General features: G+C 46.7%; 1 protein-coding gene across 1 annotated transcript; it reads left to right on the forward strand.

The window, feature by feature from the left end:
- Positions 1-4,861: 4,861 nt before the first annotated feature.
- Positions 4,862-14,535, forward strand: VSIG8 (V-set and immunoglobulin domain containing 8). Its single transcript, XM_043964143.1, has 8 exons — positions 4,862-4,910; positions 8,776-8,951; positions 9,971-10,172; positions 10,655-10,876; positions 11,676-11,795; positions 12,228-12,417; positions 13,373-13,710; positions 14,468-14,535. The coding sequence occupies exons 1-7, from the start codon at positions 4,862-4,864 to the stop codon at positions 13,671-13,673; spliced, it is 1,260 nt and encodes a 419-aa protein (XP_043820078.1). The 3' UTR covers positions 13,674-13,710; positions 14,468-14,535.
- Positions 14,536-19,635: the final 5,100 nt, after the last annotated feature.

Here is a 19,635-nt window from a genome sequence, read left to right on the forward strand (position 1 = left end):
ACTGTCACCAGGACCATTCTGGACACTATTCTTCAGTTTAAGGTCCATTTAGTATTTGTTTTTGTATGCTATTATATTCTACTGTTGATAATTATGGAGCTTTTGTTCTGGTAAAAAAAAAAATCCCTATTACCTCTCCTCTGAGAGGCAATGTAGTAGAGTGGGAGTCAGGAAGAATCAATGTGGCCTTGGGGTCAGGATGATCTGGGTTCAAATTTCACCTCTTCACTGTATGACCCTGGACTAGTTACTTAATTTCTCAGCACTATAGATGACTCTCTAAAGTAGAAGTTCTTTCAACTTCGACCCTATGTGGTCTGTGGATAGATTTCAGGGTGTCCATGAAATTAGATAGGAAAAAATGTACATCTTTATTTTCACTCTCCTCCAAAAGAAATTCAACCTTTCCTTTCCTTACTTAACAACATTATTCTGAGGATTCCATAGACTTTGCTAGATTGCCAAGGGGGTTCAGGATGCAAAAAAAAAGGTTTAAGAATTCCTGGTCTAAGACTATAAATTGTAAGTTAGCTGCAGATCTACATTGGAAATGAGGCTTTTCTCAATGGTGTTCCCCTACATCAGTAGAATCACAAATCTGGTGTTTCTCCCCTGCTCCCCAAACTTTCTACTAACCCATCCCCCTCTTCTGAATTCTTCTATTTCTGCCCAAGGCCCCACTACCCTTCCAGTCACCCAAGTTCAAAACTTCAATGCCATTTTCAACTCTTTTGCCCTTTCTTACATCCCACATCAGATGAGTTTCTATGTCATAGAAATCCAACCGCAACAACATGTCACATCTGTCCTATCTCTCCACTTAAACGATCACCACCCCACTTCAGGCCCTCATCACCTCTTCGGTCTTCCTGTCTCTAGCCTTTTACAACTCGAATCTATTCTTCTCTCAGCTGCCAAAATAATCTTCTTAAAGGAAAGGGCATATTACTCCTCTGCTCAAGAATCTTGACTGACTCCCTATTGCCTCTAGGGAAAAATATGAACTCCTCAGGTGAACATTTAAAAATCATCACACTGTGACTCCAGGTTTCCTTTCTAGGCTTCCTGCACATTACTGCTCTTCACTCTCTGTTCTAATCAAACTGACTTGCTTTTTATTCCCTGATCTAGCATCTCCTACCTCTATGCCTTTGCTGAGCTGCTCCCTTGACTAGGATGTTCTTCCTTAACTACTACTACTACTTCTTCTTCTTTTGCAGGGCAGTTGGGATTAAGTGGCTTGCCCAGGGTCACACAGGTAGTAAGTGATAAGTGTCTGAGGCTGGATTTGAACTCAGGTCCTCCTGAATCCAGGGCTTGTGCTCTATCCACTGCACCACCTAGCTGCTCCCTTAACTACTGCTTCTTGAAAGCCTATGCTTCCTTCAAGTCTTAGCTCAAGTACCATTTCCTTGCTGAGGTCGTTCTTGATTCACCCAGTTGTTAGTGCCTTCCCCTTTATTTTTATAGCTACTTATCTTTGTACATGTTGTTCTCCCTCTCCAAGTTGAATGGAATCTCCTTTAGGGTAGGAAGTTTCTTTTTAGTCTTTGCATCTCCCATGCACAGTGTCTCCTGCACGGTAGGTGCTTCATTGATGTTGACTGAATTGAATCTCTTTCATATGAACCATTTCCTTTTAATTCTGCCCCCATCCTACATTTGTGCAGTTGATTTCTTGAACCCAAGTGTAGGATTTTACATTTATCTCTGTTGTATTTCATTTTATTAGCCTGTATAAGTCTTTGGATGTTACTGTCATTCAGCATGTTATTTAGACATCCCAGCTTTGAGGCAACTAAAAATCTAATCCCCATTCCTCTATAAGCACCCCATATCTACCCATTCAGATTCCATGCTTCCAAGAACACCCCCCCCACACACACACACTCCATCTCCCAATCATCTGGATCCAACTATAAAATTATCACCTGACCAGGAGTCATTGCTTTACCCTTTGGTCCTGCTTCTTTGCATCTTCCCAGCTCACATTACACATTACATTTAGGATTAGTCTCTGAGGTATGTTGAAGTCCCTAGGGCACAGTGGTTATAAGTTACAGGAGAGTATAACTAATATGTAGACATAATTACCTAGGTCAGATGATTTAGAGCTGTAAAGGTATCATATATCATCTAGTGCAACTCCCTCATTTTATAGATAAGGAAACTGGGGTCCACAGAAGTGAAGAGACTTGCCCAAGGTCACACAACTCTGCTAGTAAATGGCAGATCCACTGACTTTAAATCCAGTCATAATCTTACCCGCAATTTTGACCCCAGCAGCAATCTCAGTTCTAACTCTAATTCAAACCTTAATTTCAACTCCTGCAATAACCCTCAATCAATTGTCACCTCGGTTCCAAGGTTAAACCTTAATTCCAACCCTAAACTTAATGGTGACCACAACTACTTTTCTCTACAGATTACTTCCTTGCCCTAACTTCCCCAGTCTTGATCTTGATCTTGCACATTGGTCCCCATTGGAATGGCTTGGCCATTCCTGTGATCCTCACCTCCCATTCATGGATTCCCTCTGGGCTGAAAGCCAGAACACCGGTGCCATCAAATCAGATGGCACCTAGGTATGTGACCTAGGATAATTCCAGTTGGTAAAAGGTAGATAATGACACCTGCTCCCTGGGGAGACCAGGCCAAAGGAGGGCACAAGAAAAAAATCCTATAAATTCTTGAATAAATAAGGAAATCAATTATGGCTGCTTTGTGGGCCCTCAAGATCCCTGTTATTACTGGGATAAGAGGGGAGGGAATTGAGAATCATGGACTCCCTGTCTTCCTTGTGTCCCTTTAAACTGCTTTACTATTCCCAACCAAGAGTGCCTCAGAAACCCATGATTCCCTTCCTTATGTCCCCTTCCATTCCTTCAGCCACTCTTCTGTGCTCCTTAAGGGGCACATAGGAAGTATCCGGTGGCCCCCTTGAGCAAACTGGGCTGGTAGGTCCCCATGACTGGACTCCTGAACTGAGGGGTCTTGTAATATATGCTACCTTCTGTGGAATGGCTTGGGAGTCTTGGAGGAAAAATGTCCCCAAATCATTGCTCCAGCTAGAGCTGTCTTCCAGCATCATTATAAAACTGGCCTTGCTGCCTGAGACCAAGTTTATGCTGAAAGTCTGGTGACCCCTGGGTAGGTTATGAGTTCCCTGGAGCATTTCCAATGTTGGAACATGAACCTCTTATATCCCCCTCCCTGCCATACATATAGACATGTCATCTCCCTCATGGACATACTAACAACATGCCTTATGCACATATATGTACGTGTGTATATATGGAAACATGCAGCTATATCCCTCAAATGAAGAATTGACCTGACCATCCTTTTTCATTACACTCATGTGTTAGCTTTGTCATAGAGTAACACACACAGGCATAATTCAGATACACACACACACACACACACACACACTCCTCAAGTACCTTCCCCTCCTCCCCACACTCTTATTGACACACAACTATTCTCTCACCCATTCTATCCTTGGACCTCACCCCCTTACCCACACCCCTGTCCCTGTTCTCTTAGGCCTCAAAAAACTGGTTTCTGTCCTGTCCCCCAGTGCATGGAAAGGGTGGTAATCATGGTGGGATGGTGACAGCCCCTCTTCTCTCTGCTCCCTCCTCCTGCCCCACCTTACCCCCCATGCCACATATCTTACCTTCAGCACCCATGGGCTTCCTCTACTCTCAGACAAGGTCACTGAACCAGACTTGAGAGGGGGATGGAATGAGTCTGTTTCTCTCTCCTTAGGGGTGATCCTTTCATTCACTCCCTCTTCCCTACCTCCCATCCTAAACCTTGGCTCTGCCCAGATAGGGGGAACTACTGGGGAAGATGGAGACCCTAGTGATATCCACAGCTTTCCCCCTCCTTCTGTCATTCTGAGAGCTAAAATGCCTTGATACCACAGAGGGCTTGAGGGGGAGGTTGGGCTGGGCATTCCTGGAACCCTTTCAAATATATTTTTGGCTTTTCCCTAGAGCTCCTGGGACAAAAGAATGGAGCATTTCCCACAAGCTCTAATATTCCATCGTGATTGATACTACGAAGCATCTAAAGGCATGAAGGGGAGTCAGGGGCAAGAAATCCTTTGACTATTGGGCTGTCTCTTCTCCTACCCCACTCCCCACCCTTATAAACACACCAAGAGTAAAGTAGAGAGAGAAAAAGGGGCCTAGAAGGGGTCACCCAGATGAGGTTGAAGGACATTGAGACTGTTAGGAGGAGGGAGGGAGGAAGAACAGGCACCTGTGCTCAGAGTCCTACCCTAAACCTTAAAGTTTTGGGTTTGGGGGAGGGGCTTTGACATCAGCCCCCAGCTCCTTTACCTCTTCCTCCCCAATGTTTCTATTTCCCCTTTCCTGCTCCCCTTGGGCAAATGAGTGGTGAGGGGAGCTCAGTGGACGCTGTAAACTGGGGCGACTATTGTCACCCTCAGGGTTGGGGCCAGAAGGAAATGGAGGTTTACCAAGTGCCTAATTATAAGTCCCGCTGCCCGCCCTGTGCCATTCTCAGGATGGGGAAGAGCTTGGGTGAGGGCTGGGTAATGCCTGGGTAGGCCATCCTGTCACCCCGCTAATTAGAGCTCCTGGGACTCCTCCCCAAGGCGGGGAGCTGGCCCCCTCCCTCCCATTGAAATAACTCCGGCTGGCTGCTAGGCAGGTCACTCACTGCACCTTCCCTGCCTACCCCGGGCAGTGTCTGGGCTCACCGTCTCCCATCTCCCCTTTCCCTCCACCCCCCATACACATCGTACTACCATCACCATCATCACTGTGCCCCGCCACCAGCAGCTCTGAGGAACTATCCAGCTCAAGGCGGAGACTTCTAGCCAGGAGAGATGGGAGGACAAGGAGTATTCCATCTACTGCTGATGTGCTTAAGCCCAGGTACAGGGTCTGGGGGCTCCCCAGAACCCCAAGAAGACAAGAAGGAGCTTGTAGCAAAGGGCATCTTGGGGACTCTTTGAGGGCCGGGTACCTCAGGAGATTGACTATCTCCTCAAAGCTGCTTGCTAGGGTTGATCTCCCTCTTTGGATGTTTTCATCTCTGGGCATTAAGCTTCATGGGTGTACATGTGTTTGGTACTTGAACTGGGTTGAACTCAGTCTGGGAGCTATCCAGCTGGAAGTGCTGTGAGGAGTCCAAATGAAGGGCTCTGCTGTAGGAAATGGTATTCAGTGAGGAGTCAGAGAAGGGATTTGATTCTCTCCAGATGGTCTTTCTTCATTTCCTCCACAGGGAGTTGGCAAGAGGTCTTTGACCTTGGAAGACTCCTTGATCTGGGGAGGGAATGGTGGGTATGAATTCAGGACTGAGCTTCCCTGATTCTTGTCCTCCGTGAGGCAGGCAGCAAAAAGACCAATTTGGCACCTGGACTGAGGCTCCCTATTTTGTTCCGATCCCTCAGAGGAAGCTTCTTGTTTCCATACCCACTCAAATTTAGATTCCTTTTAGGGAAAGACATTCAGGTTTCCATCCTTCCATGGCTGGGCCAGGAGGTCATTCCAATTTGTAGCTATTTTTCTGGGGAGTCTGTCCAAGTGACATCCAGGATAGGATTGGGAAGTGGAGAGTAAATCTGGCTCTTATCCTTTGGTCTGTGTGGCATTCCAATGGATTATTTGGGAGCTCCAGCTTAGATGGGTGCCCTGCTGAAAACATTTCCATGTGTGAAGCTATGTGTCTGGGGCTGGTGGTTAAGTGACAGGTTAGGGCTTGATACACCCACTACCCTTTTCTGGGAAGCTCCATCTTCACTCTCTGAGATGTAGGGCTGGAAGCAACTAACCAAGTGAAAATTAAGGTATAGATTTCAAAGCTTAGGAAAGCTGGCTTTTATGATGCTGCCTATTCTTGGTGACAGGATGATCCAGTAGACCTTGGGTGATCTTCAGCGTTTGGTAAAAGACTCCTTTGCTCCCTACCCCAGCTCTCAATCCACTTCTTCCATCATCACTCCTAGTTTTTAGTCCTTGTCCCTTTTATGCCAAATCTTTGCCCTCTAGGATTCCTGCAGGCTCCTCTCCCCCATCCTGCTCCCCAACCTGATTCAACTCACTTTGTTTCTCCCCGTTGGCTCCTTTCCCCAACTCCAACTTTCTTGCCTATTACAACAGTCCCTCCTCCGGCATTCTTTTCTCTCCTTCCCTCCCCTTTCTCTCTGAAGTGTTAGACTTTCAGTCTGGAGTTTGGGGTTCAGAATTCAGCTGGATAATGCATCTGTTGCCATGGGCAAGTCACTATTTCCTGGGCCTCAGTTTTCTCCCATAAAACTAGGGGTGTTGGACTAAACAATCCTTAAAGGTTTTTCACCTCCAAATCCTGCATCCCCTGAACATCTGGTCCTTTTCCCTTCCCTTTCTGAGGAGTGTTCTTCTAATTTGGCTCTTACCCCGTGGCAGGATAGATTGAGACGAGAAACAAGGAATAACTTGCTAACACCTAAGGGTGCATGTAAGGAATTCTGAGAGGCAGCTGTGGGCTATCTTCAAATACAGGGGAGGGTCTCCTCAGACTGGGGTGAGATGCTTCCTTGAATGGAGGTGAGGAGATGAGTGGAACTGTGGTGACTTCTCATTTGTTTCCAGTTCCACTGTCTCCTCTTCCCCCTGTTCCCTCCCCAAACCCCAAACTCTGTCCCTTGCCTCCAACCTGACACTCAGCCTCCTCTTTCCCCTACTTCCCCGACCCTTCCTGACAGCTCAGAGGCTGAAGAGAAAATTACTCCATTGGATCCCAACCCTTACAGGGGCCAGCACTACTAAGGCAGTCCTTCCCTAGGGCGGGAACTTTGCCATGCAGATAGAAGTCTATTGCTCACCTGTGTCTGTCACTCCTCCCAGCGCCTGGGGAATCATGGAGATCGTATCCGGATCCTTATCTCCAGTGTGTTTTCCCCAGGCCAGGGCTGGTAAGAGGCAACCGGTTCCCGTTAGCACTCGAGCTGACTTCCCTGCTCCCTTTGTTTGGGGGTGAGGAATCTTGGGCCCCTGGCCCTCGATCTCTCCTTCAGTTTTCTTGGGCTTCTCTACGATGCTTGGGAGAGACTAGGAGGTTGTCGAGTCAGGTGGGTGGAGACTGCACTCTCAGGTTTGATTCAGAAGTTCTGGTTCAGTGACCTTAGAATCACAGGATTTAGAGCTGGGAAGGGACCTTAAAGATCATTGAATCAGTCCTAAATTTACCTAGGAGAAAACTGAAGCTCAGAAAGAAGTTACACAGCTTGGTATGGGAACTGATTCTGCTGGCCCTTCCCAATTAGGCAGACCTGGTCTGCTTCATGTTTCCTGAGTGTGTGTGTGTGTGTGTGTGTGTGAGACTGGGAGAGATCAAGACAGGAAGAGGCAAAGGGATGGAGCTCAGTGCTGAGCACTTAATAGGTACTCAATGAATCCTTTTTGATTGACTGATTGGGAAAGAGGAGGCACAGCAGCAAACCCTAGCCAGAGAGCAGAGGGGAGAGGAAAGGGAGGGAGGGTTTGGGAAGGTGGGATGGAGTGGGGGATAGGAATGAGACCTGGGAGGGGAAGTTGGGGCCCCTGGTCTCATCTCTGCCTGTGCACCTGCTGTTCCCCTTCTCTCCCCCAATTCTCTGGGGTGGGTCTGTCCAACTGGTTGGGGTAGGCTCTTGCCTGGGGCATTAAGGGAGGGAAGAAGACAGTAAAACTGTCTTTTACTTCCGGAAATCCCCACTCCCCACCCTGGGGCAGTTGACTGAGGAAGCTCATAAAGTCCAGGGCAGCCCAGGACTCTATGTGGCAATGTAAATGCCCGGGCCAGGCTGGGCCTAGGGAGGGGCCTGCAGGGAGGCTTGGCTCCCCTCCTTCCTGACTCAGCTGAGGCAGGGACTGGGGCAGGGCAGGGCAGGGCAGGGCAGGGCTAGGGCTGCAGGAGGCAGAATAAGCAAGGAGAGACAGGTGTCCGAATATACACAAACGTGTGCATACCTATGGGAGAAAGCACAAGCTATTCCCTATATATAGGTACATAGATTGACATATGGATCACACATAGCTTACACAGATACCACACACACACACACACACACACACACACACACACACAGATTGGAAGAGGCCATCTTGCCTATTTGCCTGCCTTAGGTGTGAGAAAGCCTTATTCCACCCAGAGAGAAGACTTCACTGCCTTGGGTAGCCCAGGTCTCCCACTCCTGTGGTTAAGAGCCACAGTTTATTTAGCTTGACACCTGTGTATACAACCCTATGTTCACATCCAGTTACATATCCATACAACCACCCAAAACAAATAACCATACCCAGGTACTGATATGAAAACTCCTGCATACATACACATAGCCACAAACACAGTCACACTATGTACATACACGTGTACATAGATACAAATACATACACAACCGCCTACATACAATAGCATGCACAGAACCATAAATATAGGCTTATAACACATACATTTGTGCACACCTGCACAATCACATGCCTATGCATAATACTCACACAAGCACACATAAATATACTTAACCATATAGTCATACTCAGTCAAGCACACAAAGTTCTTCAGGGTCCCTTGGCACCAACTTTGTCTCCCTCCCTTTTTTTCTGGCTCCTGATTTGAGGTTTGAGGGCTGTGTCAGAACCCTCTATTTAATTAGAAATTAATGGAGAGATGCCTGTGACTCCAGCCTTCAAACTTTGGCTTCTACTCCCTTTCTCCCTCTGTTCCCCTACCACCATCTTGCTCTTCCCCTCCATCATACTGACTTCTTTACCCCAGCACTGCTGTCCGCTGTGCGGATAAACGGGGATGGACAGGAAGTCCTGTATCTTGCTGAAGGTGATAATGTTCGGCTTGGCTGTCCCTACATCCTGGACCCTGAGGACTATGGTCCCAATGGATTGGACATTGAGTGGATGCAGGTCAACTCAGATCCTGCACATCGGGAGAATGTGGTGAGTGCTCTGGACACTGAAGTCCCCTAGTCATTCTCCTTTTGGCTCCAGGACCCTCACTCTAAATTTCTATATTGTTTTTCTTTTTTCCTGGGAATGGAAATGGGTAGAAAAATTTGTACACTTTAAAATTTAGACAGAGAGAAGCTAAACAAAGTCCTAAGTTTATACAAAGGTGTTGGAACTGGAAAAAAGGGGCCCAATAATCTCGATTCCAAGCTAGTCCCCCTCATACTGCTATCCTGGGTGTTGCATTCCACCCCACCCCACCCCAAGTGCAGAACTCTGAGCTAGGGGACAGAGGGAGACTCAGAGGAAGGAGAGTCTATAATTCTTGACCTCAATGAACTCCTACGTAAACCTCTTACTTTTGTGGGCAATGCCCAGGGTCCCACAGCTAGTAAGTATCAAGTGTTTAAGGCCGGATTTGAACTCAGGTCCTCCTGAATCCAGGGCTTTATCCACTGCACCACCTAGCTGTCCCCAACCTTTTACTTTTCAAAGCCCTTTCCTATCTATTATCTCCTTTGATTCTAACAAAATTTCTGTTGAGGCAAGCTAGCTTTCTCATAATCATTTTATAGAGGAAGAAACTGATAGCCAGAATAAGGTTAAATGAGATGCTCAGGGAGACAAAATCTATGAGATCAGCTCCACCGGTCACACCTTTTATATAGCTCTGCCCCTCTCTATTCACCTTGACCCACCTCACTTCTCTCCTCTAAAAAAATTGACCTAGATATTTGACTTTTATTTTATGTTTTAAAAGTTTCTATTTTTATTAATAACTTTTATTTTACATCACCTACATTCCCTTCTATATCCCTTCTCCTCCCCCTTCTAGAGAGCCAGATAAATGATTTTTTTTAAAAGAGGAAGATAAATAAATCATCAAAACCAATAAACACATCAGAAAGTCTGACATTAAATACAATGTTCCGCAGCTAGGAAATCCCTCCCCCTCCCCCCCATGTCTTCTTATTTTCCTCTCTCTCCTTCCCCCCATCTTCTTCCTACAGTTCCTCAGTTATCAGGACAAGAGGATCAACCAAGGCAGCCTCCCCCACCTTCAGCAGAGGGTCCGATTTGCAGCTCAGGACCCTAGTCAGTACGATGCCTCCATCAACTTAATGAATCTGCAGGTCTCTGACACAGCCACCTATGAGTGCAGGGTTAAGAAGACTACCATGGCCACCCGAAGAGTTGTTGTTACTGTCCAAGGTACATGTGAATGGGAGGGCAATGTAACTGGTGGAACTAGCATTTGGAATTTGCAATCAGTGGATTTGGGTTCTAATCCACGCTTTGTCACTTATTAACAGTGTGACCTTGGACACTTCTCTGGACCTCAAGTTCCCTGTAAAATTGGTGGCTGGACCAGATGATCTTATTTTTGTTGTTGTCTTTTTCAGTCAGATCTATGTGGCCCCATTTGGGATTTTCTTGGTAGAGATACTGTAGTGATTTGCTAGTTTCTTCTCCAGCTTATTTTATAGATGAAGAAACTGAGGCAAACAGAGTTAAGTCACTTCCTCAGGATCATACCATAGACAAGTGATGGCTCTGTTTATAGTGGGCATGGTTTTTCTAGGTGGCTATAGACACAAGAATATTGCTGTGTATTTGCCTCTGCAAACCTAAACCCCTCCCTGCAACCTGAATTATAATCACCTTCACCTCCTGTTCATTTCCTGCCTCTCTAGCTCGGCCTGCGGTGCCCATGTGCTGGACTGAGGGGCACATGACTTATGGGAACGATGTGGTGCTCAAATGTTTTGCCAATGGGGGCACTCCACCCCTCTCCTACAAGTGGGCCAAGATCAGCGGACACACCCACCCCTACCGGGCCAGCTCTTACCTCTCACAGCATAACTACCACTCAGAACTTTCCTACCAGGAATCCTTCCATAGCTCTGTGACCCACGGTGAGAGGGTTGGGTGGAGGGAGCCAAGGAGGAGGGAGTTCTGTGGCATTGGGGATTCCTCTGTACTCTTAAGATCCTCAGAGGCATTGCTTGGAGTGGATAAGGTTCCATGTGTGAAGAACTAGCCCCACAACAGCATTACTGCTTAGACAGCATGGGAAGTGCCTTGGACAAACATCTGGATGGGTTACTACAGGACTGGTGGGGGAATGGGGGCAAACCAGCAGACACGTACAAGAATGACTGTCTGGATCAGTTTAGTAAAGGGTGGTTTGCTCTGACATTCTGATTTTCAGGATTCCATGATCTTACAGAGAGGGTCAAATTTCAAATGAAAGGATAAAGGCTCTTGAGTCTTGTCTTAATGGGGCATTTTTGTGACCCAAAAAGTCACTTAGGGGCAGACACTTGCCCTTCTCCCTAAGGATGGGGACTGCAATAAGCAGTTACCCTTAAGGGCAAAGGGGCTCATCCAACCAATTTTAAGATCCATCTATAAGATCTTTAGATGGGGTCCTCTCTGGGGATTATTCTGTGTAAAGAGATACCCTGAAGAATCAGGATTGTGTAGAGTAGAAGGTGGCAAAAATATTGGGAAAATAACCTCCTTATTATAGGAACAGCTTATCTTTCTCTGAAGTGTGTGTGTGTGTGTGTGTGTGTGTGTGTGTGTGTGTGTCTTCCATTCCAGTGCCCAATGCTTCACCTTCCCAAGGCTACTTATGTTGAAGGTAGGGAAGTCTCTGGGACAAAGGCCCTTTGGCCTTTCTGCACCTAACTGATCCTCCCTATATGTCAGGTCTCAGCAACGGGGACTTGGTGCTGAAGGACGTCTCCCGGGAGGACGACGGGCTATACCAGTGCACAGTGGCTAACCATGTGGGTTACAGCGTGTGCGTGGTGGAGGTGAAGGTGTCAGGTAAGTGGAGAGAGTTGGAAGGAAGGGAATAGGGCCAATAGGGGCAAGGTTCCCTGGGAGAGGGAGGTCGGGGAGGTCTAAGAGATGGAAAGGGATAGGGATTCCTATCTGGGCTCCACCTGTAAGTCTCAGCTGGGTCTTCAGAAAGATCGCTAACAGTTCCCTTGCTTGTGGCTCGGACCAACTCCGCCCACCTGGGAGAAAACAGAACCCTTTCAAAGACATACAAATGCTAGAATCACTTGCATATTAATTAGAACGTGGCTAATTGAGTGCTATACCCCCCCCCCCCCCAACCCTAGTTCACTTGATCTAGCTTAGACAAAGACCCCGTCTGATTTATTCCTCGTCCACCCCACCACTCCCAGACTCCACTTCTGGAGTAAGGGTGAGGGTGTCGGAGTATTGACAGGCATTTGCTTCTCCCCACAGACTCCCGCCGAGTGGGCATGATCGTTGGGGCCGTTCTGGGCTCCCTGCTGTTGCTAGCTTGCCTCGGCCTGGGCATCTGGGGTCTCGTCTGCTGCTGCTGCAGCGGGGCCGGGGTCAGCCGTGGCGCCTTCGGTTACGGCAACGGCGGCGGGGTCGGCGGCGGGGCCTGCGACATGGCTAGTGAGATCAGGTAAAACCTGATGCATGCTGCATGCTGCTGTGGGGGAGGGGCCCGGCGCCCTCCCCCACTCCTCATCCCCGCCTGCCAGCGGCTGGGACCCCCATCCCTCAAACCCGCCCAGCACCACCACGGAACCTTGGGGACCACAGCATGCCGACCCGCCACCCGCCGCATGGCTTTATTCTTTTTCTTTTCCTATCCCTCCCACCTTCTCCTAGCCCTCCCCTGGTCTCCTGCCCTCCTTCCCTTCCCTCCTTTCTTTTCAGTTGTCTGTCTGTCTGCCTGTTTTAGACTGTAAGCTCCTGGAGGGCAAGGCATGTGTCTATGCGTCTTTTCTATAACTGTACTTTTCGGCGCCCTGGAAATGGCTATTTAAGAAGATAAACTTAATTTATTGCTAAAGACAAACTAGAAATAAAAATAGAACAATGTTAATAGTGCTGGTAACTGCAGTGCCTTAGGGGATCAAATCCCCTTTGAGAAGGAGAGGTCAGAAAGAGAAAGGCGAGGGATAAGACAGAGGAAAGAAGGGAAGCAGAGAATGACCTCCCTAAATGATCTTTAATGTCCCTTGCAACACTGATTTTATGGAATAATGAATGAGTGGAGGAATCTCTGAGGATCTTAATGCTTGGGCCATTTGGACTCAATGAGGGACCGGTCCTATATAAAGGCAGGAGGATGGCTCAGGTGACTTCTGGAATTGCTTGAGGTCACTGATACTCAGGAACGGGGAAAGAAAGATGGATAATAGAATAAGTTGAAGGAGAGAGAGAGAAAGAGAGAGAGAGAGAGAGAGAGAGAGAGAGAGAGAGAGAGAGAGAGAGAGAGAGAGAGAGATGGCAGAGGGTGGAAGGGGAGGGGTGGCAAGGGAAGACAAGATACTTCCAGGAGCCCGTGGCTCTGCCCAGGCCATGCCCGCCGAAGAGCCCCGCTCACACCTCCTGCCTGTTGTTTTCCACAGAGAGGATGCATTGGCACCCAGGTGCAAGGCCACCGGGCGGGGCGGCAGCGTCACGCACCTTCTAGGCTACCCGACACAGAACATCAGCCGTTCGCTGCGCAGAAAGTACGCAGCTCCCTGTGGGGGGCCCGAGGATGTGCCCTTGGCGTCCTGTGGGGTGGCTGTTGTGCCTGCCAATGCCACCTCCATCAGCGCTCCCTGCGAAGCGGGCCCCTCTCCCATCTACGTCAAGGTCAAGAGCGCTGAACCTGGGGACTGTGGAGAGGGGCAAGTGAAGGGCAAGGATGGTTATTTGGTATAAGCACCAGCCATGCCACCCTGGTGGCACCTTTCCCCAGGTGGGCACTGCATCCCCCTCACTGCTGTTTGGGGGTATCAGGGAGGGATTGGGGCTCTTTGCCTAAAGCTGGGGACACATGATCCCATAATGCCCACCTCACTGTGCCTGCCCTCCATCTGACTGGCTGAAAACATTTCCTCAGCCTGAATGTAGTAATAAGACTGTGCCCTCCCTGAAAAGCTAGGAGTGATGTTTGGAGCAAAGGAAAAGAGAGATGGCCCTTGAACCTCCCCTCCACCCTGTGATCTTTATAGCTACAGAGGGAAAAGGAGGAGAGGAAGAGAGAAAGGGAGGACAAAGAGGTTTAGTGTCAGAGAAGGGGCTGAGGCAGGAAGACCTTGGGTCCTCAGCCAAGGCAGAGGGCCCCAATGTGTGTGTGTGTGGGGACTTGGGAACCGGGGGTGGGGGTGGGTAAAGGATGGGATGTTTTGTGTCTGAGAGTTGAGCCAAAAGGCAGCAGTATAAGCACAATAAAGAAGCTACAACAAGTTTCAGGACTGAGGTAATCCGAGTTCCTAGAGGGGAACAGGGAGGGGGGAGGCATTGCCCCGGGATGGACCCGAGGACTTTGCTCAACTTCCCTCCTGCTTTGATGGCCACCATCATATCATGTTGGATTCTGAGTTCAACATTCAGAGTTTCCTTTTCAAAAAAAAAAAAATCAGATGAATCAGAGGCAGGGTGGTGGTAGAATTGACCTTTCTAAGTCTCACCTGACTATTCTCAACTTGCTCTTCTGAATCTCTTTGTTTCAGAAATGAATGCAGAGAAAAAGGGGAGGGGTGTGCCTGGCTCCAAAGGGCATCTGGGAACCAAAAAAGGCACTAAGGTGCCCACAAAGCTGGGCTGATCTCCCCCGGAGACATGAAATAATCAATAAAAATGATCTTTCTATTCATCAGTGGCAATGTTGGTTTAAAAAAAAAAAGCAAAGAAAAGAATAAGACCATAATGAGATAGAGAATTTGTAGGCAGGATTTAGAACTGAAAGGCAAGGACTTTAGAGATCACTTAGTAGTCCAACTGCCTCATTTAAAAAAAAAAAGCCAAACAAACAACTAAGGTCTATTGAGGGGTAGTGAATTGGAGAAGCTTACAAGCTAGTTAGGAGCAAAAATGGGGCTAGAACCCAGGACCTCTTACTCTAGGCAGTGTCAAACCCATAGAAGAGATGCAAGTTTGTAAGAAGTAAAACCTATCTTAGAGATTCCTCAGTTCAAGATATCTCTTCTTGTTTTCCAAGTGTAGGCTTATCCAAGTGTAGGCTTTTCCAAGTGTAGGCTTATCCAAACCACTCCTGTTCCAGCCCTCTTTCTCCTGGTATCTCAGAGAAGTCTATCTTTTTCTTATTCCACCCTGCTTCCGGAAACCTTTGGGCTACAGGTGACATCTCAGGTCCTCTTTGTGTCCATTCTCTAGTACCCTGGCAAAGCTCGAGCAGAATTCCCTCTAAAATCCTAGTTCTCTGGAGGCTGCAGTCACCTAGGTTTCCACCAAAAGAGGGTGAAGGTTGTAGAAAGAGGCAGGAAGGTAGAAAATGTGTGTGTGTGTGTGTGTGTGTGTGTGTGTGTGTGATGTGTCGGAGTGGGTAGTATGAATGAACAGGTAGACAGACAAAACTAGCTGGGTAAGTCCCCAGCCTGCCTTAGTGTGTGCTGCTAGCAAATGGTGGGAAAAGTTTTGTATTTGGAATCAGAGGACTTGAGTTTGAATCATGGCTCTGCCACTTACCATCTGCGTGACCTTGGGCAAATCACCCAACCTCTCTAGAGAGGACCTATTTTCTCATGTATAAAATGAGGTTGGTTGACTTAGTTAAACTCTGAAATCCTTCTTAACTCTAAGTGTATGACCCTAAAGGTAGTATGGTGTAACATATAGTAAACTGACTTCAAATTTAGAAAGATCAAGGTTCAAGTTATAACTGACATCTACTGGCTATGTGACCCCTGGGTAAGTCACCTAAGCTCTCTAGACAACTGAAAAAGACTAAGTTGTAGAAAAGTGCCCATCAGAATTGGTAGAAGGGGTTTCCTTTATCTGAGAATCCCCTATACCAATGAAATTAAAGGTCTAGTCCCTATTCCTTATGATTCTGTGGAAGTTTCAAAAATTTTGAAAAACTAAATGGGGGTGGGGGTGGGGAAGGAGGAAGCAGCTAGGTGGCACAGTGGATAAAGCACCAGCCCTGAATTCAGGAGGACCTGAGTTCAAATGCAGCCACAGACACTTGATACTAGCTGTATGACCCTGGGCAACTCACTTAACTCTCATTCCCTGCCCCCCAAATGAATGCTAAAATTGTCTTGACATGTAATTGGGAAGAAAAATAAAATACTGTTTTTTTTTTGTTTTTTGTTTTTTGTTTTGTTTTGTTTTTTACAAAAGCTAAATGGGCTGGTCAGAAGCCCTTTCAGATAACTGCATCAACCAGTGCATCACCAAAGAGCAGAGCTATGTCTAAAGGTCAGTAGCTAGGATGCAGCATGTTGGGGGCGAAGCAGGAACAAGGAACACTTTTAAGGATGGCTTAGCAAATGCACATGTTTTCATTGCTGGCTTATTTTGTTCTCAAAGACCTATAGGGATTCATTTTGTGATGTCAAGTCAAACGAGCAATAGGGAAGATAATGTCATAAACTACGACATCGATTGTAGACTAGATTAGGCATAAACCAACCATGTACACAGAGGACACAATTGGCAAATTGTGCAGGCTGGATTTCCTCATTTGGTTTTTTTTTTTTTTTGGTGGGATTTCCTCATTTGGAAATGTTAGAGGAGAGGAAAGGATCTTAGTAATTAGCCCAGTCTCTTCATTTTACAGCTGAGGAAACTGAGGTATAAGGAGGCATAGGTCACAGAACTAGTAAGTGGCTGAACTGGAATTTGAACCTAATTCCTGAAGAAAGGAGATAATGAATATGTTAGCCTGAGATACTGTTAACTGAGAAGAGTGCTCTTGATTCCCAATAGATAGACATCGGGGGCAGAGAATGGAATCTTTGGAAGTTGGGGGAGGCCAGGGAACTGGTACAATTTGCCAGAGGAGCTCTGGGCAAGGCACAGGGACAGAGACTGAAGAAGGATCTTTGTTTGAAGAAGGGTGCACATCCTTCTTCCCTTGGGAGATGGTTCTGGGAAAGCTGAGAACTAGAGCATCAAATAGAGACATCCATCTTCATCTGCAAGGGCCTGGATTGGATTCATCCCTACCCTAAGGTGGATGAAATGACTTTGGGAAACTCCACCTGACTGGATGGAGGAGTCTCCAATTAAATAGTCTCAGGGGAGTGGTAATAAGCAGGCAGCTGGGGCTAGGTTAGGAAAGAAGGCAGAAGGAAGGCTGCTCATAAATGATCTCTCTTCAGTAGCATCACCTCCTGGTTCCACTTCTTTCTCTCACCAGGTATAAAGGTTATAATGCCAAAGGAGATAGAATGACAGCAGCAGCAAGATAATTTTCAGTCAGGCTCCAAGAAGGACTTCTTATTAAAATGGTTAAACAGGTTGTGATGAAAAGAGAACTTAAGGCTGTCCCCAGATGGAAAACTTCCCCACCATTTCCAAGGCACTCTCACAAGGGAAGGAGAGGAGTGTTTATCTCATTAGTGCCATTCCCCACACCTATTCCACCCAAGTCTTGTCTCAGGCTGTATAGTCCACAAGTGGTCAGCTGCTTTCTGAAAGACTATCTGCAAAAAGGTAACCAGAATAGTCTCATTTCTCCCCACTTTGGCTCACTTGAAATAGGTTGCCCCTTAAACCAGACTTTTATAGTCCCATTCTGTTCTATTTCCTCATCCCACCCCCCAGAACCGATGAAGCTTTGTGTATTTTGGCCACTGAAGAAGTAAGATCCATTCTCCTCTTGAATAGGTCAAGATTGCTTTTTTTTCCAGACACTTGAGTTTCAACTCAATGCTTTCTGTGGATTCCATCTGAAGAATTTCCATGGAATAGCACCTTCCTTTCCTGAGCAACCAGCCCTGGGAAAACTGTTTAAGAAAGACTGCTTTGATCTCTATTACCCAATCCTTTCCCTTTTCCTGTATTCTTTATTTTCTCCTCCTGGCTTCATGGTCTAGTGATATTGGAGTCAGATGGCTGGGTTCAGACTCTGTCTCTGCTTCTTACTATCTGTGTGATCTTGGGGCCGGTCACTTAACCTCTTGGGGCTCAGTTTCTTCATCCGTAAAATGAGGTGGTTGAACTAGGTGATCTCTAAGGTCCTTTCCAACTCTAAACCTGTAATCCTAAATCAATTTCTTTAAAAGACTCAAGTTCCTTCCCATCTTCACACAACCTTGAAATCGAGCCTTCAAGTCACTAGCACACTTGAATGCTAACAGAGTTCAGTTCCACACTTCTAGGTCTCTGTTTTTTGTCCCCTTAAAAGCATGATTATAAACACAAGCACATCTACATCCAATCCCACTGGATTACTGTAGCTCTAGTCAGACTGTAATTATTCTTTTTTTTTTTTTTTTTTTTTTTTTTAGTGAGGCAATTGGGGTTAAGTGACTTGCCCAGGGTCACACAGCTAGTAAGTGTTAAGTGTCTGAGGCCGGATTTGAACTCAGGTACTCCTGACTCCAGGGCCGGTGCTCTATCCACTGTGCCACCTAGCCGCCCCGATTATTCTTAATTCTATATGATATTTTTAAAAAGGGGGTTGGTGGTTGAGGGAAGGAGAAAGAGGGTAGGAGAAAAAGAGAAGGGAACAAGCATTTACTAAGGGCCTACTATGTTCGAGGCACTGTGCTAAGCACTTAAAGAATATTGTCTCATTTGATCTTCACAACAACTTTGGGAGGTAGTCACCATTATCCCCATTTTATAGTTAAAGAAACTGAGGCAGACAGACATTGAGATTTCCCAGCTAATTCACACAGTTAATAACTGTCAGAGGCTAGATTTGAACTCAGATCTTCTAAGTTCCATGTTCAGAGCTCTATTCTCATCACCACCTAGTTGTCTCTTCCCTCACAGGCTTTAGTCTTTGGATCTGTAAAATTTTGGGGTTGAACTAAGTACTCTTTACCATAAAGTCATTCTAGATTGCTAAGAGTATGGAACAGAAACATGTAACCAAGGGAGTTTGTTGAGCTTTGTGCTTCTGTGATATTTAAGAAAACACACACACAAACACTAGAATAATTTGAGAGTCACTCTGACTGGAGCCAGGTGCATGAGTGAAATTTCCTTTGGCTGTTTCCTCTAGGCCAATTTAAGCAGTTCTACCTGGATATCTTCTGAACATGCAAGCCAGATGGTTCCTGTGTTCTAGGGGAACTGCATACAGACAAATTGGCAAGCCCCTTCACCAGGGTCAAGGACATCCAGGGAAGACAGGTCCCTTAGCAGAGAAGAGAATGAGTGAGTCCTGGACTTGAGCAGCCAAATATAGTCCCATTAGGTATGAGTGTCAAGGCTTAATAGAGGGCAGAGAGAGTGTGAGCAAGATAGCTCAGTGCTGCACGTTAGGCCCTGGTGGCTCATCCTTCTGAGGATGGGCCCAGGTTTAAGTCAGCAGCTGACTCTTGCACCCAGCTGAGCTTGTTTTTGGGGGTGCTTCCTGTTACTATTAGTAACTCATCATTAGGAATAACAATTATTGGCAATATGAATAATAGCATGGAGATTTCAGAGCCTCAGAAGAGAAGTGTTCCTCCTCGGCCTCCTCCTTCTTGTCTACTAAACATAGATATTATCCAAAGTTTAGTCCTTGGTACTGGTATTTCCTCTATTAATTCACAATCAGAGAATCCATTGACTCCCTTGACTTCAACTATCATCTCCAGTGCCTAGCACACAGTAGGTGCTTAATACATGTTTTTTGAATTAAATTGAGATGAATCTCTCCGGTCACCAATCTGTGTCCTTCTGAAACCAGGTCTCATTTCTAACTTCCTTATGGACA

This window comes from Dromiciops gliroides, chromosome 4 (genome assembly GCF_019393635.1).
Source record: "Dromiciops gliroides isolate mDroGli1 chromosome 4, mDroGli1.pri, whole genome shotgun sequence".
Classification (NCBI taxonomy): domain Eukaryota; kingdom Metazoa; phylum Chordata; class Mammalia; order Microbiotheria; family Microbiotheriidae; genus Dromiciops; species Dromiciops gliroides.

What these genes read in the sequence shown, in the direction of transcription:
- VSIG8 (XM_043964143.1), top strand. Translation starts at nt 4,862, where the DNA reads ATGGGAGGACAAGGAGTATTCCATCTACTGCTGATGTGCTTAAGCCCA. An exon ending in CTGCACATCGGGAGAATGTG is followed by an intron (nt 8,952 to 9,970) that starts GTGAGTGCTCTG and finishes TTCTTCCTACAG; the next exon opens with TTCCTCAGTTATCAGGACAA. An exon ending in CCATAGCTCTGTGACCCACG is followed by an intron (nt 10,877 to 11,675) that starts GTGAGAGGGTTG and finishes CCTATATGTCAG; the next exon opens with GTCTCAGCAACGGGGACTTG.